Source organism: Schistocerca nitens, chromosome 1 (assembly GCF_023898315.1).
Source record: "Schistocerca nitens isolate TAMUIC-IGC-003100 chromosome 1, iqSchNite1.1, whole genome shotgun sequence".
NCBI lineage: Eukaryota > Metazoa > Arthropoda > Insecta > Orthoptera > Acrididae > Schistocerca > Schistocerca nitens.
The window spans coordinates 424,442,993-424,470,722 of record NC_064614.1 but is presented as its reverse complement, the minus strand read 5'-3'; the positions used below and the strand labels follow the sequence as shown (position 1 = coordinate 424,470,722).

The following is a 27,730-nucleotide window of genomic DNA, read 5'->3' as shown; positions in this document are numbered from 1 at the left end:
ACATATTTTTTAAATATGTCAAAAAACATGTCACTCTACCATTCAGGACACCTCTTACTGATATCCACTCCACTTGTAAGGCTGGTTTAATGGAAATAAAACCTGAAATGTGTCTGCAAAAGAAGAATGAATCATGAACTAGACACAGATTACATAAAATTTGTGCAAAGTGGTTTTATGATACAATGAAAGAAGATAAACCTACTGTAACTAAGATTTGATTTGACATGCAACAAAACCAGCCTATTCCAAAACTACTGGTCAGTGAGGTTTTCTATGCTAGACAAGTATAATTATACAATCTGTGCATCATGACCCATACTAAGGAGCAAAAAAAGGGAAAGCATCTTTTTCTAAACCTAGTTGGAGACAGAATCTTCAAGAGGATGCACTAATGTTGCTTCGGCTTTGCTGGACTTTCTTTCTGACTTTATATAAAAAACAACCAGATGATGGCACCAATTCTTAAATCTATTCTCAGATTCTTGCAGCATCTAAAAGAAAAGCAGTTGTATGATGGCAATGCTTACAGCGTTCTTGGAAAACAGTGCAAAATTCAATCATATTCATCAATTCTTTTCTGTTTGTGGGCATAGCTATGTGCCTCCAGTCTGAATGTTTGGTGGAATTCGGATGTCTTATACAAAAAAAGAAAGCACTTTGTCTCCTAAAGAATATTATGATACATTAGTTGAGCATGGTACTCTCGAAGTTCTAAACACAGACTGGACTGTCAAAAATCTAAAAAATAGTCTGCAGGAAGTACTAAAATCCAAGCTGTTGTTCAAAATTAACAGCCAACATGACATCTCATACATGAAAGCAAAGAAAATTGTTAATGTGTCAGTAAGTGATACATACTCTGGAGATCCAGTACAAGTTGACATCCCGAGATGGAAGAAATCATGCCATCCAATAGTACTGACATCCACCATTTTACCAAAACAAAATATCATAAGCAAAGAAAAGAAGAAAGATGTTTCTGCCTTGCTAAAGTATTTTGAAATTCAGAGGATGTAAAGGAGTTTTACAAAGACATCCTAGACGTATAACGTCATCCTTTTCTTTCAGGTTTTATTAGGCAAAGGTAGATTTTTGGCTAGTGCCTAGCCATTATCAATGCACTATTTCATGGTATCAATGCATATCGTACTACGTCAGTCCCCTGTTGTTTGGGCTTCTGCACAGTTCGTTCAAGACTACTCAGAGCCAGGGACTCTTGAACGAACTGTGACAGAAGTCCAAACAACAGGGGACTGACGTACTAGGACATGCATTGATAGCATGAAATAGTGCATTTATAATGGCTAGACACGAGCCAAAATCTAGATTTACCTAATAAAAACTGAAAGAAAAGGATGACTGATTGCCGTGCTCTATCATTTGAAAGTCTTATCATAGTCATTGAGTGCACCCACATTTCTAATGGAAGGTAACTTGATAACATATAAATATAAGAGGGAAAACTTGAGAATAACAATGTGATTGTAATGTACTTTTGTGTTATTCATTTCATACTTCATGTAGTATTGATAAACTAAACAATTATGTTAAAATAGTTATCACTGCTGTTATTTTATTACGCCTCTGTATCTCTATTATTATTGTTTATGCTCTAAATAGAGTAAAAAAACTATCAATTAAAAATGCTATATATAATAATATATGCAAAATTGAGTGTTTTAATGACAGTGGAGGCATATAATAAACATTATAGAAGCTAAAAATGTTAGTTGTGGAAAAAAATACATAGAATTAAAGAAGTCAACTTAACAGATACCAGTAATAATAACAAGCATTTATCGACTTTTGAAAAAAACTGGAAGAATCACACCTTGATATAATGTTATAAAGATTAAATTTTAATTTATTTCATTGCAGTGCTCTATTAATGTCAGTGAGATCTAGTGCTTGTGTAAAAATAAAATGCTCAAACATTTCTATGTACATGAAAACACAAAAACTGTATCTATTGCATTTATTGAGTTTTTGGGGGGAAAAAAAGCTCTTCAATTGTTTTCCTTGAGATCTTTACGGAATGTTTCTATTTTTCACAATCTTCACTTGAGCTTCTTTCCAGAAAATAATTAAATCGGCATTTCTTTTGTGACACCTTATCATACCATATGCTTGTTCCACCACTGGGGTCTTTGGTATTCTTTTAGGCTCCCTTGCAGACCACCAATACTGTTGTGGCGGAGAGCGCCATAAATATCGATATTTGTTCTGTGCGTAAGTGTGCTATCTTGGAGGAGGGGGCTTTGGGCAGGATGTTGGACACTAACGGCAGTTAGCCTCCGGACTTGTATCAGTGTAGAAGCTAAGTGTGAATAAATCTGTATCTGAGTGAATTCTAGTTGTTTACCTACAACTATCCCATATTCCCTCACTGGTGACCCCGTTTTTTGTGTAATACGCATCTGAGTTACCGCCCGAAGGTTATTTACACTCCTACCGCGTCGGGTTTCTCCACGATCGCGAGGGCCTTTGTTCAGCTCCAGACAATGGCCTTTCAGCACTCACCGCCGCCCGGATGTCAGCAACATCTCTCCAGCACTCCTGCCATTGTAGTGGACATGACGCAAAAATCTTCGGAATTCTTCAGCCAGAACATGCAGTGGAATTCATCGAGTGTCGCCAGTTTCTTCCAACCGCCAACGGTCGTGGACTCTGGCTTTGTTAGCCTAGACCTTCCCACGTGTTCTTCACAGAGTGTTGGACAGAACATTCCTACTCCTGTGTCGAACACACAATTCAATACAGTTCGTGGCGTCGAGCGAGGTTTTGCTACTTTGGAAAATCCAGTAGTAAATTCAAACTCGAATCAGTTCCCGCCACGTGTATATCCTTCCGCGCCGGCTAGTCAACAGGTGTCCAATGCTCACCAAACAGCAAATATCACACCGAGTGTGCATCCTAGTGGACGTGTGTGGGATCCTTGTGTTGCTTCTAATCAAGTCAACAATTCTGTGCTGGACAGTAATTACTCTGACATATACAACCAGCCCCACCACTCACGGTTGAGTGAATACTGTGTGCATAACGGACATTCACCAGCGTACTTAAGCACTTGTGGCTTCTCTCCGAGCTACCACGTCAATGAGAATGCACATTTTGACTACGATCCTCACACCGTTTGAGCGTCCGTCGCTTCTCAGCTGCCCCCCCCCCCCCCTCCCCGGCGTCAAGTGAATTTCGCGATTCCCGCATTACGAGACGCCAATAATTCGGACTCACTATCTTCTGCATGCTCTACTTCCATCCGAAGTAATAGGCACACCTCCGCAGTGACTGCAGAGCCGAATCTGCTGAAATTACCGGACTTGAAACCCGCTCACCCGGAGTTCTGGTTTAACCTGGTTGAGCAAACATTCAATGTCCGTCCTTTGGACGACGACACACGCTTCGCCTGCCTCATGAACCATCTTCACGACCGCGTCGATTTAATTTACGACCTGGTCAAAGCACCCCCCCTAGCAGGGAAGTATGCTGTGGCGAAACAGACAATACTGGAGCGCATCTCTAAAACCAGGAGAGAAAATGTGCGACAGCTCATCTACGAAGAGCGTCTCGGTGACAGGTCTCCGTCCCAGTTGTGGCGGTGCATCCGTCTTCTCGCCGATGAGCGAGTTATGCCTGATGACACGCTCGCAGAAATCTGGATTGAAAAGCTGCCTTTGCCTGTCCAGACTGCAATCTCTGCGTATGAAGATAGGCCAGTAAATGAACGTTTACGCGCCGCCGACAGAGCATACTCCGCCAGGCAACGTGAGCTCCGTGCATTGCATTCTGGACGTGACCGCACTAAGACGCTTTCTGACGCCATGCCCTTGTCTGGTGCTGCTAATAACAAGTTTGTTAAACTAGCCGCCCTGCCTGCACCTTCAACTCCCCACAACGACACTGCATCGGCCTCTGTGGAAGACTCTGGGGCACATATTCTGTCTCCTACCAACTACCCACAGGAGCACAGGCCCGCCCAACCTTACTGTTTCTTCCACGCGAGATTCGGGGAGCAAGCTCGCAAATGCCAGTCACCGTGTTCTTACTCAAACTCCAACCGCAGGTAGGCTATGGTGCCACCTCCTGCGATGTAAACAACGGGCACCATCCCACGTTGCACTCCGTTTCAGACAACAACAGTAAGTGTGGTCGAGTCTATGTTCGTGATTTACGATCAGGTGTATGTTTTCTGGTAGACACTGGCGCAGATGTCTCTTTGCTGCCGGTTCGCCTAGCAACCAATAAAGTGCAACCACACAAAACAGTACTTCGTGCAGTGAACTTGTCTACCCTACAGTGTTCGGGTTCCACTTTGTATACAGTGAAACTTTCGCCCAAGTGCAAGCTGGAGTGGACGTTTCTAGTGTCAACAATTGCAGAACCTATTCTCGGAATTGATTTCCTCAAGCACTATCAGTTGTCACTAGATTTTGTGCAAAATACTGTGTTTTACCCCCCCCCCCTCCCCTTAACAAACATATTCCTTTCGCTCTGCCAAGTGACAGTTCGGCTAACACCAAACATGTGTGCTGTGCTAAGAAGTGTGTAAACCTATCCTTGGAGCTGCAATCTTGGACAAACAAGTGGCTAGTGGAGTGCGCCAAGTCTTCGAAGTTGCGGATGGAATGTACGGAAATACTGCTGCATCTCCGCAACATACACCACGAGTTGGCCTCCACACAACAACGCCTCGCGGCACTACAAGCAGATGACTCGTCGGCTACAGACAAGGTCAGTCCATGCCAATCTGATGTTCCCGTGCCCGCGCACGTTAACGACAATGTTGTGAACTCTGTAAACTGTGTCAGCACCCCCTTTTGTAATGATAGTGTATGCCCGAGTGCTCATGCTCCTTGCGTTCCGAATGGACAATTGACTTGCCAAGCTCGTGGCAATGAACTACGGCCATCTGATGTTCGGCCACGCCCACTCGAGCCTACAGAGCTCGTAGCGGCACGACCCGCTATCAAGAACCAGTGTACCAACATCGCCCATGTTAACACGCGTGCGGCCTTTACGCAGCCTACGAGCGGTTGGCACACTTGTACTTCCGTGCCCTCAGCGCCACAGCTTGGCCCGTCCGCCACTGCCTGCTCCGCTTCACGGACATCTGACTGTCATGCCGCGCCACGTATTGCAGTAGTCACTAATGGCACAGTTCATCGGTTATGTCTAACCGATGGTCCGCCCATATTGCAACGCCCACGCCGCCTCAAGCCGGAATTTATGAAAATTGCAAAAGAACAATTGGATGATATGTTACAAAAGGGAATAATTGAACCTTCTTCCGGTTGCTGGGCTAGTCCTATCCTGTTTGTCCAAAAGAAAGACAGTACTTGGCGTATGGTCGGAGACTATAGGCGTTTAAATGCCCGCACCATCATTGATAAATATCCGGTCCCACACATTGCAGACTTCAATCATGCGCTCGCAGGTGAAAAGTACTTCTCTGTTTTGGACTGTAAGCATGCATTTCATCAGAATCCTATGGCTCCAGAGGATATTGAAAAGACTGCCATAACCACTCCCTTCGGGCTGTTCCAATACAAATTTATGCCGTTTGGGTTGAAAAATGCCCCCCAAATGTGGCAGCGTTTCATCAGTCAAACTTTATCCCATCTAGACTTTTGTTTCGTATACATGGACGACATATTGGTTTTTGCTTCTACTTTGGAACAGAGTGAGGAGCGTGTTCAAGTCGTGACAGATATTTTAGCAGCCGCTGGTATTGAACTGAACAATAAAAAGACTCAATTGCACCAGTCATCCGTCACATTCCTAAGTTATGTTGTGTCATTGGACGGTCTGACACCACCGCAGGACAAGATCAAGCCTGTTCTCGAGATGCTACGCCCTCAGACCTATAGGGAATTGCGCAGGTTCATTGGAACAGTTAATTATTACCGAAAACATTTGCCAGCCGCTTCTGCGGTGCAGGCTCCTCTCACAGATGCTCTCGCTGGCCCACAAACTTCTGGCACCCGCCAGGTACCATGGACACCAGACATGGACAAGGCATTTAACGAACTCAGACAGCTGTTGGCCTCCGCTGTCACTATTGCTCACCCACGTGCGGATGCCACAATGTTTATCACTACTGACGCTAGTGACAATGCTATCGGTGCAGTACTGAGTCAGACATACAACAATGTTACGACCCCCCTGCAGTTTTTCTCAAAAAAGCTAAACAACGCGCAGAAGAAATACTCAGCATTCAACAGAGAATTACTTGCAGTTTACGAGACCATAAGACACTTCAGAACTGATGTTGAGGGACGAGATTTCTATGTGCTCACTGATCACAAGCCGTTGGTTCCTGCCATAAAAAATCCTGCGGCTGATCCGCCCCCACGATGCTTCCATCACATTGATTACATCTTGCAATTTACAAATGACATTCGCTACATCCGAGGAGCGGACAATGTTGTCACCGATTTTCTCTCGCGTTTTGGTGCTGTCACAACCTTAATTGACTTAACGGACCTACCTCGGTTGCAATCGGCAGACCCCGATACCATGCAGTTAATTTCGGACCACAGCTCCTCTCTCCAACCGGTACGCTCTACTTTCCCTGGTATATCTGACTTAGTGTGGTGTGATGAATCAACTGGTACATTGCGGCCATCCATTCCTAAGCCCCTTCAACGCCAGGTCTTTGACAAACTACACACACTAGCACATCCCGGTGTCAAAGCTTCCACCCGTTTGGTAGCTGAACGGTTTGTCTGGAGAGACATGCGCCGTGACTGTCAGTCTTGGGCAAGGGCATGCATGGTGTGTCAACAGAACAAAGTTTCCAGGCACACTTCCACACCCCTTGGCTGTTTTGCCCAACCGCCAGGCCGGTTTCACCTTGTTCATGTCGACCTCGTAGGCCCTTTGCCCCCCTCCGAGGGTTTCCATTACTTGTTTACAGCTATTGACAGGATGACTCAGTGGGCTGAGGCTGTGCCTATTCCAAACATCACCTCAGAGACAGTAAGTCGAGCATTCTTAGATTCGTGGATCTCTAGATTTGGCTCACCTGTTTACCTCACCACTGACCAGGGGCGACAATTCGAGTCTTCAGTTTTCTCTGACTTATGTAAAATGTGTGGTATTGTCAAAATTCATACTTCTGCATACCACCCCCAAAGCAATGGGCTTGTCGAGCGATGGCATCGCACCTTAAAGTCTGCCCTGCGTTGCCATGACTCACTATGGACAGAGGCACTGCCCTTCGTGCTTCTTGGCCTTCGTGCGACTTTCAAGGAAGACCTCAAGGGTTCCGTAGCCGAGTTTGTGTATGGCCAACCTCTGGTTTTGCCTGGAGAATAGTCACTCCCACCCCACTTCCACGGCCCTCTGAACTCCCTTCACTTCTCGAGCAGGTGCGCTTGCACTGCAGCAAAATTCAGCCGCCACCTCCGGCTGCTCATACACCTCCGCGCGTGTACGTACCGCGCATGCTTGACTCTTGTGAGTACGTGTTTCTCAGAGATGACTCAGTGAAAGCCCCGCTGCAGTCGCCCTACACAGGTCCTTACAAGGTCGTCAAACGCTCTGAGAATAACATGGATCTCCTCATAAAAGACTCTGTAACCACGGTCTCACTCAACCGAGTGAAACCAGCTTTCATTGGGCCTCAGGTGAACCTCCCTGGTTCTGCCCCTATTTCTCCCACTCCTGCTTCGAGCGGCCATCCATCTTCCCATACCATGCATTCGGGTATTGATTCCCCACAGCGTGCTTCTCTGCCGAGCACTGCTCCTTCTCCGCGTTCATCTAATTCGAGTGGCCAATCTTTTCGGGGCTTCACTCCTCACAGCCCTCGCAGTCGAACTGCCAACCACTCGGATTCTACCATTGTGTTACCATCTTCGTGTGACAGCTCTTTGTCACGCCGTTCAATCCACGCTGGCTCCTCGTTGCCTTCGGTCACGCTCCCTCGTATGTCAGCTGATCGCCCAAGGTCGTCTACTACGCAGTCCAGTGCACCTGCCACCCCCCTCTTAGCAGATGCTTCCCCCTGCCATGGCTTTCCCACACCTCCCTGCCTCCCTACCATTGCTCGTACAGGTGCCACCCAAGAATTCACAACACATGTGCACCCTGATGACATACATAAATTATCTGTTGTCGTACATGGCGATACGGTGTGTGTGGTACTCGCGTGAGACAATGTTGATGGAGGAAGTGCAGAATCTCGTGTGGTGCGCCGCTTTAAATTGAGCAGAAGTGCTGCGTGTGGCAATTTGCGTGCTTTTGTTAGGCCTTCTGGCAAGGTGATTCTCCACCTGCCGGCTGACGAAGTGCTACACCTCCACTCCAGGACGGGACGTCGTCTTCAGCCGCCGGCGTCGCTTGCTGACTTCACCGTCGACGTACCGGGTTTCACCCCCCGGTCTCTTACCAGTCGACCGCTTCCGCCTGACGCAGAAGAACTGTACGTTACCTTCCTAACTTCTCACCCCCCCCCCCCCCATTCACAGGGACGTACTCCATACTGTGCGGGGGGGGGGGGGGTGCTATGTGGCGGAGAGCGCTATAAATATCGATATTTGTTCTGTGCGTAAGTGTGCTATCTTGGAGGAGGGGGCTTTGGGCAGGATGTTGGACGCTAACGGCAGTTAGCCTCCATACATGTATCTGTGTAGAAGCTAAGTGTGAATAAATCTGTATCTGAGTGAATTCTAGTTGTTTACTTACAACTATCCCATATTCTCTCACTGTTTTTGTAGTTATTCCTAGAAGTATTTGAAATGAGACCAAGTGTAGTTGGAAGTGTACCCTTGTGGGCTCTTGTCTTTGAAAATCCAGTATTTTGTTCCTTACTATACTGCATTTTCTAGTTTTGTGTGTATATCATTTGGTGTTTTCTTATACTTGGTTGTTTTAATTTTAATTCTGCAAATAAAAATCTACATTGCAATAAGGGAGGTTGGTACCCTAGGGATCGCTTTGCAGTGTTTGGTTTTCTTTATACACACTATTTGTGTTCTAGAATTTGCACAGGTATAGCCAATCTATTTAAAAAAATGAATGAAATAAAGCCTATTTCCTTCAGCAGAAAAAGGGAGGCTATCGGGATACACGAGGCTGTAAACAAGTGAAGTAGAACATTACTAAAGCACACATAATCATCACTTCTCGAACTAACCTTATTCAAAAAATAAAGTGCACAGTTACTCCTTGTGTTTGTATGTTGCCACTCAAGGTATTCATCAACTCTTGCTTGCTTTTTACTGTCTGCTGGGTACCAATGGTCAGGAACATTTTTCTCTCGGCACAAGTATCGTAAAATACCCACACTGAAGCAAAAATAAATTCAAAATCAAAATGAACTTATACTAGCAGCACAGTGTATGGGACTAATACTAAGAATTTGTTGTTTGTTACCTTTCAGTCAATGTGAACTCTCCATCCTTGATCACAGGAACCTTCTTCATTGGATTAAGTTTAGTGAATTCTTCACTAAACTGCTCACCTGTAAACATATTTTAACAATAAAATTATAATTAATCATTTGGGAAAAACAAAATTATGAATTTATCAAAAGGGATTCAATCAATGATGTGGTTTTTGTTTGAAATAAGATGGGTGTTATAAACACCTGATTTCAAAATGTTAACAAATATCTGCTGACACAACAGATAAATTACAAACAAAAAAGTAGGGATAAAAGCTGAGACTGTTAAACAGCTATAAACATATATAAAAAGACTATACTTCAGACAAAAGGATGGATTATTTATCTTATAAAAGGAGTGAACAAAACAGAAGCCCCCCACTTTAGCCACAGCTCCTAAAATTTTCGTGGCTAACTGATGCAACAGTGAAAGGAAATGGAAATGAGCATTTGGCACCATTGGCTGGGAGGCATCTTGCGGGGCAGGTCCGGCCGCCTTGCTGCAGGTCTTATTACATTCGACACCACATTGGCCGACCTGCATGCCGAGTAGGGATGAAATGATGATGAAGACAACACAACACCCAGTCCCTGAGTGGAGAAAATCTCCGACACAGCCAGGAATCGAACCCGGGCCCATAGGACGGCAGTCCGTCACGCTGATCACTCAGCTATCGGGGCAGACAACAGTGAAAGGGAAAGCCAATAAGTGAACAACTATTACGAAGTCATGATTAATTATTGAAAATATAATAGTAGCTGTTGTAAAAGTCATGCAACAGTAGTAGTCTGAAATTAAAAACATAAAATATATGAAATTTATGGGAAACAAAAAAGAAAAACATATGAAGTGCCAGGGGAAGGGGGAAGGGGGTAGGGGGATGGAGGGAAGGGGGGAATGGACTGCATATGGAAAGAATTTAAAAGTTTGGACAGGGTCTATGATAACACTAAAGAGAAAGAACAACGTATGAAAAATGGTTAGGAAAGATAGAATAACATAAGCAAAATACAGTAAATTATTGATAGATTGTAAGGGATACAACTATTGACAGTAGTATGATTTGTTAAATCCCTTACACATTACCAGTTTTCTGGAACTTTTGGAGCTACGCTCACCTTTCCCAAGAGGAGCCTTGTCTCGCTATTATGTTCAACAATGCCCAAGTGCTACTGGTCATGCACTAGCATGTGAGTGCAGGAGATTTGTCATTCAGGTTTTGCACAGAACACTTGCTTGCACATGTGACACAACACCTATCTGAATAGTTGCTATAGCAATGAGTTATGAGTTGGAAAATATTATGTCAACTGGTAGATTAATAGTGAGCAATGATACAATTTACATGCGGAAGGTGCACTTAACTACACAAAAAAAGGTTTGTGTCACCTCTGTTCTGAGAGTTTCGGAACCTGTAGAAAAAATTGGAATAGAGATCATCATAAACATCATTTCCGCTCTCTTTATTGCTCATTAAAACCACACATTGCACGTTGTACCACCATACACTTCAGAGGTGGTGGTCCAGATTGCTGTACACACTGGTACCTCTAATACCCAGTAGCGTGTCCTCTTACACGGATGCACGCCTGTATTCGTCGTGGCATGCTACCCATAAGTTCATCAAGGCACTGTTGGTGCAGTTGTCCCACTCCTCAACGGTGATTTGGCGTAGATCCCTCAGAGTGGTTGGTGGGTCACATCGTCCATAAACAGCCCTTCCCTAGTTGAGAGCCCTTCCAGGTACAAAGTAACAATGCAGATGCAATCGAGCTATGGTACTGAATGTCTAGGCATGGTTGAACTACAGACATTACGAACTGTATACCTCCTTCCTGGTGGAATGAATGGAAGTAATTGGCTATCGAACCCGCTCCGTCTAACAGGCGCTGCTCATGCTTGGTTGTTTACATCTTTGGGCGGATTTTGTGACATCTCTGAACAGTCCAAAGGGACTGTGTCTGTGATACAATATCCACAGTCAACATCTATCTTCAGGAATTCTGGGAACCGGGCCAATGCAAAACATTTTTTGATGTGTGTACATAACATCAGTGCATAAAACCATATCATTATTGTTGGCCAGCAACTTTCATTGGCAGAACACGTTTCTCTTTGATCTGTTATATAAAGGCTACCATGGCCCGATGCAACCTGAATGATTTATTTCGTAAAGCAATAGCACACTGCAGTGTGAAAGTGGAATGCATTTGACTGTTAATAAGAGTATGATTGGGTCTATGCCTTGGTAGAAAGTGTGTTAAGTGCAAAAAGTCAATAAACTAAAAGCAACTTTCCAGTTAAATTTTAAGAATTTTAATATATATAAAATGAAGAGAGATGTTTTCATGTTAGGCAGCAACATGGTCACGTCGATTTAGCAACAAACTATGTTCTCTTTGTGAACCAGTCCATATCTACATCTACATTTATACTCCGCAAGCCACCAAACGGTGTGTGGCGGAGGGCACTTTATGTGCCACTGTCATTACCTCCCTTTTCTGTTCCAGTCGCGTATGGTTTGCGGGAAGAAAGACTGTCTGAAAGCCTCTATGCGCGCTCGAATCTCTCTAATTTTACATTCGTGATCTCCTCGGGAGGTATAAGTAGGGAGAAGCAATATATTCAATACCTCATCCAGAAACGCACCCTCTCGAAACCTGGCGAGCAAGCAACACCGCGATGCAGAGCGCCTCTCTTGCAGAGTCTGCCACTTGAGTTTGCTAAACATCTCCGTAACGCTATCACGGTTACCAAATAACCCTGTGACGAAACGCGCCGCTCTTCTTTGGATCTTCTCTATCTCCTCCGTCAACCCGATCTGGTACGGATCCCACACTGATGAGTAATACTCAAGTATAGGTCGAACAAGTGTTTTGTAAGCCACCTCCTTTGATGATGGACTACATTTTCTAAGGACTCTCCCAATGAATCTCAAACTGGTACCCGCCTTACCAACAATTAATTTTATATGATCATTCCACTTCAAATCGTTCCGCACGCATACTTACAGAAGTAACTGCTACCAGTGTTTGTTCCGCTATCATATAATCATGCAATAAAGGATCCTTCTTTCTATGTATTCGCAATACATTACATTTGTCTATGTTAAGGGTCAGTTGCCACTCCTTGCACCAAGTGCCTATCTGCTGCAGATCTTCCTGCATTTCGCTACAATTTTCTAATGCTGCAATTTCTCTGTATACTACAGCATTATCCGCGAAAAGCCGCATGGAACTTCTGACACTACCTACTAGGTCATTTATATATATTGTGAAAAGCAATGGTCCCATAACACTCCCCTGTGGCACGCCAGAGGTTACTTTAACGTCTGTAGACGTCTCTCCATTGAGAACAACATGCTGTGTTCTGTTTACTAAAAACTCTTCAATCCAGCCACACAGCTCGTCTGATATTCTGTAGGCTCTTACTTTGTTTATCAGGCGACAGTGCGGAACTGTTTCGAACGCCTTCCGGAAGTCAAGGAAAATAGCATCTACCTGGGAGCCTGTATCTAATATTTTCTGGGTCTCATGAACAAATAAAGCGAGTTGGGTCTCACACGATTGCTGTTTCCGGAATCCATGTTGATTCCTACAGAGTAGATTCTGGGTTTCCAAAAATGACATGATACTCGAGCAAAAAACATGTTCTAAAATTCTACAACAGATCGACGTCAGAGATATAGGTCTACAGTTTTGCGCATCTGCTAGATGACCCTTCTTGAAGACTGGGACTACCTGTGCTCTTTTCCAATCATTTGGAACCTTCCATTCTTCTAGAGATTTGCGGTACACGGCTGTTAGAAGGGGGGCAAGTTCTTTCTCGTACTCTGTGTAGAGACGGATTGGTATCCCATCAGGTCCAGCGGACTTTCCTCTGTTGAGTGATTCCAGTTGCTTTTCTATTCCTTGGACACTTACTTTGATGTCAGCCATTTTTTCGTTTGTGCGAGGATTTAGAGAAGGAACTGCAGTGCGGTCTTCCTCTGTGAAACAGCTTTGGAAAAAGGTGTTTAGTATATCAGCTTTGCGCATGTCATCCTCTGTTTCAATGCCATCATCATCCCGTAGTGTCTGGATATGCTGTTTCCAGCCACTTACTGATTTAACGTAAGACCAGAACTTCCTAGGATTTTCTGTCAAGTCAGTAAATAGAATTTTACTTTCGAATTCACTGAACGCTTCACGCATAGCCCTACTTACACTAAATTTGACATCATTTAGCTTCTGTTTGTCTGAGAGGTTTTGGCTGCGTTTAAATTTGCAGTGAAGCTCTCTTTGCTTTCGCAGTAGTTTCCTAACTTTGTTGTTGAACCATGGTGGGTTTTTCCCATCCCTCAGTTTTACTCGGCACGTACCTGTCTAAAACACATTTTACGATTGCCTTGAACTTTTTCCATAAACACTCAACATTGTCAGTGTCAGAAAAGAAATTTTCATTTTGATCTGTTGGGTAGTCTGAAATCTGCCTCCTATTACTCTTGCTAAACAGATAAACCTTCCTCTCTTTTTTTATATTCCTATTAACTTCCATATTCAGGGATGCTGCAACGGCCTTATGATCACTGTTTCCCTGTTCTGCACTTACAGAGTCGAAAAGTTCGGGTCTGTTTGTTGTCAGTAGGTCCAAGATGTTATCTCCATGAGTCAGTTCTCTGTTTAATTGCTCGAGGTAATTTTCGGATAGTGCACTCAGTATAATGTCACTCCTTGCCCAAAAAATTAAAATATAAAAATATAGATGAAGGGCGGGTTCACGAGATGTTAGGAGTACATGTTACAGTAAAGGGAGATTACTGCATGCTATATATGGGGAATTATCTGCCTAATGAATTTCATTTCCAAATATAAAACATGAGAACTAAAACTATAGTAAATGTCAGATACCATTAGTTCTTGATAGCCACTGGCCTTTAGAATATCTATCATTACAGAATATCTATCATTATGTTAGTACAAATTGGAAGTTTCCTTGAATTTAATTTCTGCTGAAAATGAATTATTGCTAGAGTTTAATGACAGAGCCCCATGAGGTATACCAGTTCCTACTAGATCACCCAACAGTGTGATAGACAAATTTTCTAGAAAGTATGTTTCTTATGCCAAGATTATTAAGCCCAAGCAGTAATTTTTTCACATAGCAATGATGTCAGTATCATCATAAAATATTAATTATAAACAAACTAACAGGAGAAGATGAGGCAATGGTGATAGTAATGGTAATGTAATCATTCAGCAAATATAATAAAAGATTACACCAATCCAGGTAATTGTAAAATAAATTAAAGAAACACAACACAAAAAGAGGAGGAAATATAAAAATTTTACTTTCTCATGACATTAACACCTACAGCAAATAGCTCTGTGTGAGATGGATACTATGACTGAGTTAAAATGAAACACAATAGAGAATGGAAAGTGAGTAGAGATTAGTGCATACAAGAAGCTAATAATTTTGACTAAACATTTTTATTTTTCATTTTCCTCACTGTATATTTATGTATATAACCTGGCAAAATGAAGTGGTTATCTGGCTGTGATGGCAGCATTATAGTGTTTATGCCTGAGAAGATGGAGAGGAGGCACTAAAAGCATTTAATCTGTATTCTTGCAAGTGGAGTGCTGTTACACACTATATATCTGTATGCGCCTCTGAGTGAATTGACTACACTCCTGGAAATTGAAATAAGAACACCGTGAATTCATTGTCCCAGGAAGGGGAAACTTTATTGATACATTCCTGGGGTCAGATACATCACATGATCACACTGACAGAACCACAGCCACATAGACACAGGCAACAGAGCATGCACAATGTCGGCACTAGTACAGTGTATATCCACCTTTCGCAGCAATGCAGGCTGCTATTCTCCCATGGAGACGATCGTAGAGATGCTGGATGTAGTCCTGTGGAACGGCTTGCCATGCCATTTCCACCTGGCGCCTCAGTTGGACCAGCGTTCGTGCTGGACGTGCAGATCGCGTGAGACGACGCTTCATCCAGTCCCAAACATGCTCAATGGGGGACAGATCCGGAGATCTTGCTGGCCAGGGTAGTTGACTTACACCTTCTAGAGCACGTTGGGTGGCACGGGATACATGCGGACGTGCATTGTCCTGTTGGAACAGCAAGTTCCCTTGCCGGTCTAGGAATGGTCGAACGATGGGTTCGATGACGGTTTGGATGTACCGTGCACTATTCAGTGTCCCCTCGACGATCACCAGTGGTGTACGGCCAGTGTAGGAGATCGCTCCCCACACCATGATGCCGGGTGTTGGCCCTGTGTGCCTCGGTCGTATGCAGTCCTGATTGTGGCGCTCACCTGCACGGCGCCAAACATGCATACGACCATCATTGGCACCAAGGCAGAAGCGACTCTCATCGCTGAAGACGACACGTCTCCATTCGTCCCTCCATTCACGCCTGTCGCGACACCACTGGAGGCGGGCTGCACGATGTTGGGGCGTGAGCGGAAGACGGCCTAACGGTGTGCGGGACCGTAGCCCAGCTTCATGGAGACGGTTGTGAATGGTCCTCGCCGATACCCCAGGAGCAACAGTGTCCCTAATTTGCTGGAAAGTGGCGGTGCGGTCCCCTACGGCACTGCGTAGGATCCTACGGTCTTGGCGTGCATCCGTGCGTCGCTGCGGTCCGGTCCCAGGTCGACGGGCACGTGCACCTTCCGCCGACCACTGGCGACAACATCGATGTACTGTGGAGACCTCACGCCCCACGTGTTGAGCAATTCGGCGGTATGTCCACCCGGCCTCCCGCATGCCCACTATACGCCCTCGCTCAAAGTCCGTCAACTGCACATACGGTTCACGTCCACGCTGTCGCGGCATGCTACCAGTGTTAAAGACTGCGATGGAGCTCCGTATGCCACGGCAAACTGGCTGACACTGACGGCGGCGGTGCACAAATGCTGCGCAGCTAGCGCCATTCGACGGCCAACACCGCGGTTCCTGGTGTGTCCGCTGTGCCGTGTGTGTGATCATTGCTTGTACAGCCCTCTCGCAGTGTCCGGAGCAAGTATGGTGGGTCTGACACACCGGTGTCAATGTGTTCTTTTTTCCATTTCCAGGAGTGTATTAATAACAAGAACAGAAATAGGGCATACAGTAAATCTTACCTTGTCTGCTTATGACATTTAATTGGCAGTAACCGTAAGACCACCTTTCCAATGATATCACTATCTTCCACACTTGAGTCTGTTAATTCACCATCTGCTGGTTTAGTCATGGACGTAATGCCAGCTCTTTGTTCAAATCCATGCTGACTGATTTTACTATTTTTTCAGTTTGTTCACTTGTTGTGGTATCTCTCCATCAATAGTCATCACACACTTTTTTGGTATGATACACAGCCCTTCAAGTCTTCTAATGTCGTAAAGATAAAAACTAATATCACAGCAGCAAAAGCAAACTGATTGTGTGGCCTAGTAGTTAGCTTTTTGGCTAGTTATGCTGAGGTCCTGGGTTCAATCCTCAGTGACAACCTCAGATTGTTCTCTCATGGGAAGGGCTGTAAGGACGCACACTCAGCCTTGCGAGGCCAATTGAAAAGCGTCTTGAGTATACAAGCAGTGAAATTGATGTGCAAGTTGCTGAAGGAGCATTACATCGAAAAGCTTGCTTCACGATAGGTGACACATGACATTTATAGCAGTAAAAACATCAGCTTTTATTTTTGTAGCTTACAGGATGAGATGGTTGAGGTATTACAACTATGGAGCTTGTTCTTGCAAGATCCCACGTCAGATCTGCCGGATTTTTGTCTAGGTCATATGGTCACTGCGGGAACAGAACCACCTTGTTGCAAAAGTTTGTCTCTGGAATAAAGAGGTGGAGGTTGATGCTCCTTAAGTAACACCAAAATTTCAGCATTTCTTATCCCTAAAAACTTTTAATTTTTTTCTGTCCATTTCTACATGATGGTTCAAAGTTTTCCTGTTTTATAGAGGAGATGTGAACATGAAATGAAACTCTTCATTCAAAGCAATGAAATGTTGTCTGGCACTGTTTTTGACAAGAGTTTTTGCACAGTGTCACTTTGCAATATTTATCCACAATGTAGTGTGTATGAATTCACAGTTTATCTAAATAAAACCCTGGCTGTTTTCATTCTGATGCTTCACTTTTTTTTTGCAAGAAATCTTACCTAGTATGTTCTTTTTACAATTATATTCCATCATCCACACATACTGAGTTGTTCATTCCAGTATGTTTTAAAATCAGTTCCCATAGATGGAACAATTTTTTTCCGAGCTTCTTTATTAACTTGGAAATCCAGTTATGTGCGACAAACACAGTGATGGTTTTGTGTGTGTGTGTGTGTGTGTGTGTGTGTGTGTGTGTGTGTGTGTGTGTGTGTGTGTGTGTGTGTCTGTGGCAGGGTTGGCATTTATTGTATTGTTAATAATACAGTATCACAGAAACTGCTAGCTAATAACACATTTATCTGTATCATCAATGAAATTTTAACTAATATGCTTTGGCACAGATACTTGAATCCTGCTCCACTCAGCAACAGCATTTATTAGAGGAGGGGTTGAGGGGTGAGACAGATGGAGAACATCACGAGACCTAAATTTGAGTGACACAAACAATTTACTATACCCCAGAGAACTAATGGTTACCCACTCACTTCTACAAGTGTATGGCAATTCTGTGATGAATAAATACTTGCCCCCCCCCCCCCCCCCCCCTTGTGTGGAGACCTATGTCACTCAAAACTCTGTCCCTCCTTCCATAATCTGCAGACTACTGACTTACATAACTTTTGTTTGTCAACATTTGTTTCAACATTATGTTGCCTTCACTAATGGCACTATCACACCTCCCTTATTCTCAATGTCCGCTGTCAATAATATTAACGACGTTAACAGCAGTCTGTCATGGATTCCTGAGAAAATATTTTCCACAATCACTTTTTGAGATCACTTTTTGTGCTTGTACTGTGAGCTACCAACGTGCTCCACCTTAAATTGGAGCATGACTGCACCTCGTCACATGAACAGCTATGGTCCTGTGTTACCAGTTCACCTCGCCAAGTAAAACCCACTGACATTTACTATAAATTCATATTTTAAACCATAATATGGCTTATTTTGTTAGTAATATGATCGTAGTTGTAATGGAAAATTCACAATAACAGGGTAGATTGCTACTCACCATATAGCAGAGATGTTGAGTTTCAGACAGGCACAGTGAAAAGACTAACAAACACATAAGCTTTTAGCCAGAATGCCTTCTTCTGAAGTGGACAAAACAAAAAAACAAACACACACACACACACACACACACACACACACACACACACACACACATATTCATGCAAAGATGGCTCATACATAATAACCACTGTCTCTGGTTGCCAACGTCAGACTATGAGCAACTGCACATGATGGGAGAATCAATCAGAGTGGTTGGAGGGGGGGGGGGGGGGAGGGGGGATCTGGGGTGGGATGGAGAAGAGAGAGCATACATGGATGAGGTGGAGAGAGGTACGGCAGCAAGGTGTAGTCGGGAGGTTAGATGGAGGGCATGGGGAGTGCAGGACGGGGCGTTGGGTGTGTGTAAAAGGAGAGAAGTAAAAAGACTGTGGGTGCACTTGTGGAATAGAAGGCTGTTTAGTGCTGAATTGGGAACAGGGAAGGGGATAGGTGGGTGAAGGGCAATGACTAAGGAAGGTTCAGGCCAGGAGGGTTATGGGAATGTAGGGTATATTACAGGGAGAGTTCCCATCTGTGAAATTCAGAAAAGCTAGTTTTGGCAGGAAGGATCCAGATGGCACAGGCTGTGAAGCAGTCATTAAAAAGAAGAATGCTGTATTGGGCAGCGTGATCAGCAACTGGGCAGTCCAGCTGTTTCTTGGCAACAGTTTGTCGGTGGCCATTCATGTGGACAGACCACTTGTTGGTTGTCATGCCCACATAGAACAAAGCAGTATCAGATGACTGGTTTCAGATGTAGCCCTGCCTTTGATGGAAAAGGTGATGCCTGTGACTGGACTGGAGTAGGTGGTGGTGGGAGGAAGTATGGGACAGGTCTTGCATCTAGGTCTATTACAAGGATATGAGCCATGAAGCAAGGGGTTAGCAGCAGGGGTTGTGTAGGGATGGACGAGGATATTGTAGGTTCGGTGGGCAGTGGAATATCACTGTGGGAGAGGTGGGGAATATAATGGGTGGGACATTCCTCATTTCAGGGCATGATGAGAGGTAGTAAAAAACCAGGTGGAGTATGTGATTCAGTTGCTCCAGTCCTGGGTGGTACTTAGTCACAAGGGGAATGCTCCTCTGTGGCCAGATGGTGGGACTTTGGGAAGTGGTGGGTGACTGGAGAGGTAAGAATGAGAAACCTGTCTCTATACAAAGTTGGAAGTGTAATTATGGTATTTTATTTAGTTTTTGCTTTACACATCCAGTTCCGTAGGGCCAAAATTGAGGAGCAAATCTCCAAGGTCATGGAATGTATCAGCATATGAAATTACAACATAAAAGTCTTAGCGAAAACCTTGGTGTATTTCGAGATGGATGTCTTGTTACTACACAAGTGACAGCCATGAGTGGCTAGGCTGCATGGAAGGTACTTCTTGGCATGGAATGGGTGGCAGCTGTTGAAATGGAGGTACAGCTGTTGAAGTGGAGTACAGCTGGTGATAGCTCTGATATGGATGGAGGTACTGATGTAGCCAACTTTGAGCTTGAGGTCAACATCAAGGAAGGTAGCTTGTTGGGTTGAAAGGGACAGGTGATGTCAATGTGCCCTGAAATGAGGAATATCCTACCCCACAGTGGTATTCCGCCACCCACTGAGCCTACACAATATCTTCGTCCATTCCTTCACATCCCCTGCCTCATGGCTCATATCCCTGTAACAGAGCTAGATGCAAGACCTGTTCCTTACATCCTGCCACTACGACCTACTCCAGTCCAGTCATAGACATCACCTATCCCATGAAATGAAATGCCGTGTGGCTAGGGCCTACCGTCGGGTAGACCGTTCGCCTGGTACAAGTCTTTCTAGTTGACGCCACTTTGGTGACTTGTGTGTCCATGGGGAAGAAATGATGATGATGATAAGGACGACACAACACCCAGTCCTTGAGTGGAGAAAATCTCCCACCCAGCCGGGAATCGAAACCGGGCCGTTAGGTATTACAGTCAGTCATGCTGACCACTCAGCTACCAGAGGCGGACACCCATCCCATCAAAGGCAAGGCTAAAGCTAAGCTATAACCACTGTGCTTCATTCTGCGTAGGCATGGCAACCAACACGCTGTTCTGTCCACATGATGGCCATCGACAAACAGTGGCCAAGAAACAGTGGACTGCCAAGTTTCTGAGCCCACTGCTCAACACATCGTTCTTCATTTTAATGACTGCTTCGGAGCCTATGGCATCTGGATCCTTCCTACCAATGGCAGCTTTTCTGAACTGCACAGGCAGGAACTCTCCCTGTAGTATATTCTATGTTTCCGTAACCATCCTGGCATCAACCTGTGTTAGTCATTGTCCCCTTCCTTGCTCCCAACCCACAGCCTCCTATTACACAAGCGCCCCCCCCCCCCCCTCCTCCCCCGGACCTCTTTCTTACTGCTCTGCCCTTTCTCCACCTCGTACCTGTATGTAAACAGCACTTTACTGCCCACACCTGTACCATGCTTTCTCTCTCCCCCCCCCCCCCCACACCCTCAACCCCGCCTCCTCCTTGTTGCTACCACCCAGATGGTTTCTCCCATCATGCACAGTTGGTCTCAGCACTCAGAGACAGTATATGTTGTCTGTTTGAAACGAAGGCCTTCTGGCCAGAAGCTTATGTGTTTAGAGGTTTTTCTGTTGTGCCTATCTGAGACTCAACATCTCCGCTATACAATGACTAGCAATCTATAGTTATCACAATACTGTCATAGTTTGAACAATAATTTCAAAAGAATTAACTGACTGAAATATACATTGCTCTATTGTTGTGATAGAAATAAAAAGCTGCTTTATGTGGAGCTAAGTGTCAATAGGAAAGGGCATGCCAACAATTGGCAAGGGAGGGTACCAGTCATGTCACCTCCCCCCCACCCCCCTCAAGACTTATCATCTTCATCAACTGAACTCACATCACGCCTATCAGACACACAGATTCAATATCAGCTTGAAGAAACTCAGATCATGTAATGGATATTGATTTGTGGCACATATACCCAGAGCCATTTCTCATGAAATCTCAAAACTATTTCGCCTTTCACCGCACGACTAAAATTAAATGACCTCCCTCCACCCTGCTTGCCTACCCAGACTCTGGATATGCTTTTGTCCAAGAAATAGGTAGAGCTGGTGGAAACTGCACTATTAAAATTATAAACCACTGTTAGCAGCACAATAAATGAACATTAAATCAATAGCACAGTACATTTTAGTAGCTAGCAAATGGGTGATAATGTATCAATAAATAAATGAAACTCATTAGATACTCTTCTTTTTGGTAGTAGGTGCAGTTTTTTCATTAACTTTACAGAATAAACAGCACACATTCCTAACAGCTTCCAGTCTATTTATTTTGTTGCTGAAAATTTCAACAATGTTGCTGCCCCAGCAATATAAAATTTGCGTTTGAGTCTACCTTATAATAAACACCACTATTGGCAATCCAACTAGGTGACCTCCATTATCTCTAATCACCACACCCTTGATTTACGTGGGCACTGATTCACTTTTTGAGTGCCAAAATTCTCCGTATTAAGACCACAGAACCTCTCTCTCTTGAGCTGCTGTTACAATGTATGGCAGAATACTAATCTTACATCTCCTTCAACCCACTAAAGTGACCACATGCTCCACATGAATCCCTGGAGTTAAAAATATTGGTACTACTAACTATGCTATGGAAATATGACAGATGAAAGCACAGGTTTTAGTTGACAACAGTGACAAAATATGGGCTCTCTGCAAACAGTCTCTTGAATAAATGCAATAATGTTAGATTGCTAACAAGTTTTTCATATGTCCGCTAAAACTTCCAACCACTTGGTGTTTCATCTGCCATTCTATCTCAGTTTACATACAATACTGAAACATATTCCTACAATACCAACCATGGAGAAGATTCATTTCCCTTGCCTCAAAAGGAATGTCATTTGCTAACAAAAATAAGACAACTGCTCTTGATGGTTGTGAAAGCAAATCATAGTAAACTTTCAACGACATACTGCAGCTGTTCTTCTGTTAGTGAAGTGTAACTGCGTGGAGAACAGCAATCCTGAAAGATAAAAGTTGCATGAATTACAGTGAACACACCAGGGAAATAAAAAGTTTGGGATATTGTGAAGCTGAAACAAAAGAATTATGTTGGTGATAACAAATACTTCAGTTAATTGAAGTTTATGCATGCCAAATCCCACTAGCGCCTTACTGTTGAGCAAGCCCACAATACAACAGTTACAGCATTTTAAATGCACAAACATTTCTAAACAAACAACGAGTTTCACTCTGAAATTATGCCTTTCTAAGTAGGTAAGTCATATCATCTGAACTTCCAATTGTTTTATCTTTCAGCAGGAAATATCTGTTTCGGGTTTTTAATTCTGCCTTTCCTGTTTGATGAGCTCTTTACAGGTAGGAGTGATATGGACTTCCTTAACCATTTGTCTGTGGGCCACAATAAATGAGTATTTCATCATTTCTGCTGTGCACTGAATATAGAACTTAACAGGTGTATTCAGTGAAAGCCTACATTGTATGATTAACAGGTGTAGTTCCATTTCCATGGTAGAGTCCTTTTCAATGAATTAAATTGTACACTCCTTACCTTAATGTTTTCTACCCTTCCAATTATCATATAAGTAAATGAATATCTGAATACAGCAGAGTGTATTAACCTCCATTTTCTTCATATTTCTCCATTAATTTTGTTTCTTAATAAGTCTTATCATTCAACTGGCAGATAACTAAATATGGATGGAACATACAAATTTCTGTGGTCATATAGGAGCCAAAGGTATTAACATTATTTTGCTAATTTTATCCAATAAATTTCAATGTTCTCAGTTACTTTTTGGATTGTGATAACCAGCATAACTATGACATCACTTTAATCACTAATCACTACCTCTTCATGACCTGGCGGCTAGGGCACTAGATGGATCTGTAGAAAGACTGACTAGTTTCCCATCACCTCACAAATGAGTTACTTTATTCAAAACTACAATTATGGAAATGTAAATTGCTACACCATGAACATCTTAATCAAATGTTACCTACCGAGCGAGGTGGCGCAGTGGTTAGCACACTGGACTCGCATTCGGGAGGACGACGGTTCAATACCGTCTCCGGCCATCCTGATTTAGGTTTTCCATGATTTCCCTAAATCGTTTCAGGCAAATGCCGGGATGGTTCCTTTGAAAGGGCACGGCCGATTTCCTTCCCAATCCTTCCTTAACCCGAGCTTACGCTCCGTCTCTAATGACCTCGTTGTTGACGGGACGTTAAACACTAACCACCACCACCACCAAATGTTACCAAACTGATACTACAATATTTCTAAGCCTATGGGGAAATGTTGATTAAAATTTGATCCTTATACTGGTTTATTTTCAGTGTAAAAAATCCATTTCTATGAATGAATAATGAAGTGAAAACATGATAGCTTTGGCAGTATTTACTTTTACTGGAAACATTCAAGTGGAGATCACAACTTATTCCATCCAGAAGAACATGCAAGTGTAGCTTATCACCATTTTTCTGACTTTGGGTAGGATGGACCATGGAAATGAATGATATGGAACCACCATACTGACAGATTACACAGTTGTCTGTAGTGCAAGGACTACAGGGTGAATGATGATGAGATGGACTCAGGGCAACAGTGTGATAAAAAGAGTTAGGAGTCCTTCCATAAGGACAACACCTCAAGAACACAAAAGGATGGTCAGATTGTTCAAGAGGCTCTGACAAACAAATCAATGATAACATCTAAAATCTGGGCAGAAGTGATGGTTGAGTGTCACCATGGGCTGTTGGGAACAGATTATCGGTAGATGATTTCAATCATGAGTTGCCATGCATCATTTACTGCTGATATCACATACAGACAACAGACACCTGTAAAGTGTAGAGCCAGGTCAACTGGAAATTTGTGTGGTATTTTGTGGCTGTATGGAGCATAACCACAGCCAAATGGAAAATTCTGTGGAACTTTGTGGCATTTAGCTATGGATCTCGCTTCTCTCTTTGGTGACAGGTTTGTCACCAACCTGTCCGTAAGTGACCTCATAAAAGATCACAGCAAGCTGTGATTCTTGAGCCCCATACCTCTCTAATGCCTGGAATCTGTCTTTCTCTCTCTCAAAACAACCTTGAGGAATGTGTGGATCCTTGATTGGACTGTCCGTCTTGTAAATTATCAACCACAGAAAATGTGTGGGATTACACAGGAAATTATATGCTTTCAGTGTGTTTCTACAAAACTTTTTTGCTCTCTCTTAGAATAAAAATCACACATATCCTAGTCAAATTATTTTCTCATCTTACACACAATCATTTGAGGCAGTTCACAGAACAAGTCATTACATAATTCACAGAAAGATGAGGATAAGTTTCAAATTAAAAGATAAAAAAAACTATAAAAATTATAAAACAAAATATTTGTGAAAGAGTGTACAAATAACAATACCGTGAAAGGCTGTAAACTACAGCCAGGAAACTTTTACACAATAAAAGAAGTATGTTGAAGAATGTTGCTAACAGGCAATAATATGCATCAAATTTTTCATCAACAGCCGAAAGTCCAATTAACAAAGTTCAGGAGATGAGGCAGACCACTGTGCAGCTTGTCCACAATAAGTTGACAATTCATTTGGTGGTTGTCAGGAATTGCAGTAGGCATGTCTTTCTCCACATTAGCACTGCTGTGGGGAGAGGAATGGTGACCAGAAGGCAACATCAGCTTCTTCCTGGAGTACTGGCACCATTGCCCTTAACAATGTTATTTATTTATTTATTTGGCCCTGTTGATTACATATTATACAGCCAGTGTACAAGAAATATAGGACAAGTCAATTCATGCAATTACAGTAGTACATTAACATTTATACATCACATTGCACAGACATTGGTTTATTTTACAAGAACAATTACTTGCATGCAGTATTGAAGCCTGCATTATGACAAAAACAGATTAAGTGATTGTTTAAAATAGTAGAATAAGTGACAGTGCATATTTTTATGCTACTGGCATGTATAAGGAAGTAAATTTTCTTCATGGTCATGGTTTGAATGAATACAAGTTTTAACTGCATTCCTTAAGAAGGGGTTTAAGTGAATGCTCAAGAGAGTGGGATACATGGGAGTTCACATTTTCTCGTAATGAAACAGATAAATTTACATTTTATCACCACAATTTCAATTAAACTACAAGTAACAGCATCACACTTTATCTTTAAGGGAGTGCTTTTCTTAGGCGGTTTCGCCCACTCTTGTACATCATAACTCTAAGTATTCATTCATTTTATAGAAAGTTTGTTTGATGAGGAATAATTTTAGTTTCCTTTTGAAAACCTGTACATTATTTATTTCCTTTTTATATTGATGGGGAGCTTATTGAAGACCTTTATACCTGACTCAGTAACTCCCCTATGTACTTTAGTGAGAGTTGTAGAGCCTTGGTGAAAATTTTTCACCTGTCTTGTGTCATGGTTGTGGATGTCACAATTTTTCTGAAACAGTTCCCTGTTGTTGGCTACAAATAACATCAGTCAGTATATATACTGACCTGTGATGGTAAGTATCCTGAGAGATTTGAAGAGACCTCTGCAAGATGTCCCATTAGGGACCCCAAATATTAGCCTCACTGCTCGTTTTTGTATTCTGAAGACTTTTTCAACACCTGCAGCATTTCCCGAGAAGATTATGCCATATGAGAGAACAGAATGGAAATATGCATAATATGACAACAACATTATTTCTCTGTCTAATAACTGATGGGGAGCTCTAAGTGCAAAGCACGATGAGCTAAGTTTCTTGACCAGCTGATCAATTTGTTCTTTCCATCTTAGGTGGCTGTCTATCTGGATACCTACGAATTTTGTGTGTGTGGTTTCATTAATTTTGTGATTGTTAACATGTATTTCAGGAGCTTTATTTTTTTTATTTTTTGTCAGAAACTGTATCATATTGGTTTTTGAAATATTTAAGGTTAGGCTATTCGCAGTGGATCATTTGCGTACTTGAGTAGAGACTGTCATGGCTGTATCCTGCATTGTGGAGTTGGGTCCTTTTACGAAGATACTTGTATCGTCGGCAAACATTACTATTTTTGCTCTGTTGTTAATTGTGATTGGTAGATCATTAATGTAGATCAGGAAAATTAATGGCCCAAGAATTGAGCCCTGTGGGACTCCATACTTTATATTTCCCCAGTCTGGTGTTAATGCTGTTCCTGTCCCCCTTAAGACAACCCTTTGCTTTCTGTTCTGTAAGTATGAGTCTAACCAAGTCAAAGATTTGTCTTTAATGCCATAATGTGGAAGCTTTTTTAAGTGTGTGTCATGATCTACACAATAAAATGCCTTGGCAAGGTCACAAAATATCCCCATTGAATACCTTTTGTAATTTAGTTCACCTAAAATTTAATCAGTTAGGTTAAATATAGCTCTGTCTGTGGAGGAGCCCTTACGAAAGCCGAACTGTGTAGGATCCAGTAAGCCATTTTGTGTAATGTGACTATAAATCCTATTATACACTATTCTCTCAAATACCTTTGAGAATACTGGCAGCAGGGAGATGGGCCGATAGTTGGATATTTCATCCCTTGCTCCACTTTCGTGGATTGGCATCACTACTGCATGTTTTAATCTATCTGGGAACACACCAGTTTCCATAGATTGGTTACACAAATAGCACAATATATAACTGATTAAGTCTGCACATGATTTTAAAATCCTACTTGATATGCCATCGTATCCACAGGAATCTGAGTTTTTGAGTAATTTTATGGTTTTTTCAATTTCATTAGGGGTTGTACTTCTGAAATGAAGTGCTACTTTAGATGTTATTTGCATGTGGTTAAGTAGTTCAATAGCTTCTGCGTGAGCCTGTTTATTATGGTTCACTGCTTTTTCAGCTACAGAGAGAAAAAAAATGTTGAAATCTGAGGCTGCAACTTTGTGTTTATTATTGTCAGGTTTTATGTTCCTATTTGTCTCACTTTTTATGATGTGCCATACGGTTTTTATTTTATTGTTCGAATTGCTAATTTTTTGTGCATAGTGCAACTGTTTGGCCTTCTTGATTACACTTGTTAGAATTTTACAGTATGTCTTGTAATGTAACTTTACTGCTGGGT

The 27,730-nt window shown here is 42.8% G+C and overlaps 1 protein-coding gene across 9 annotated transcripts in view; it reads right to left on the bottom strand.

Moving 5' to 3' along the window:
- The window catches only part of LOC126250272 (glutathione S-transferase theta-1-like), a 320,818-nt gene that overhangs the window by 23,916 nt on the left and 269,172 nt on the right, over positions 1–27,730 (bottom strand). For 8 of the 9 annotated variants that reach the window (XM_049951552.1, XM_049951553.1, XM_049951550.1 and 5 more), the window contains 3 exons: positions 22,485–22,648; positions 9,382–9,469; positions 9,143–9,293 (listed from right to left, as the gene is read on the bottom strand). In XM_049951552.1, the coding sequence (XP_049807509.1) occupies positions 9,143–9,293; positions 9,382–9,469; positions 22,485–22,596 (351 nt within the window). In that variant the 5' untranslated portion in view covers positions 22,597–22,648. Of the gene's footprint in view, positions 1–9,142; positions 9,294–9,381; positions 9,470–22,484; positions 22,649–27,730 lie in introns of those variants that run through there. The other variant, XR_007545678.1, reaches the window with a different exon arrangement.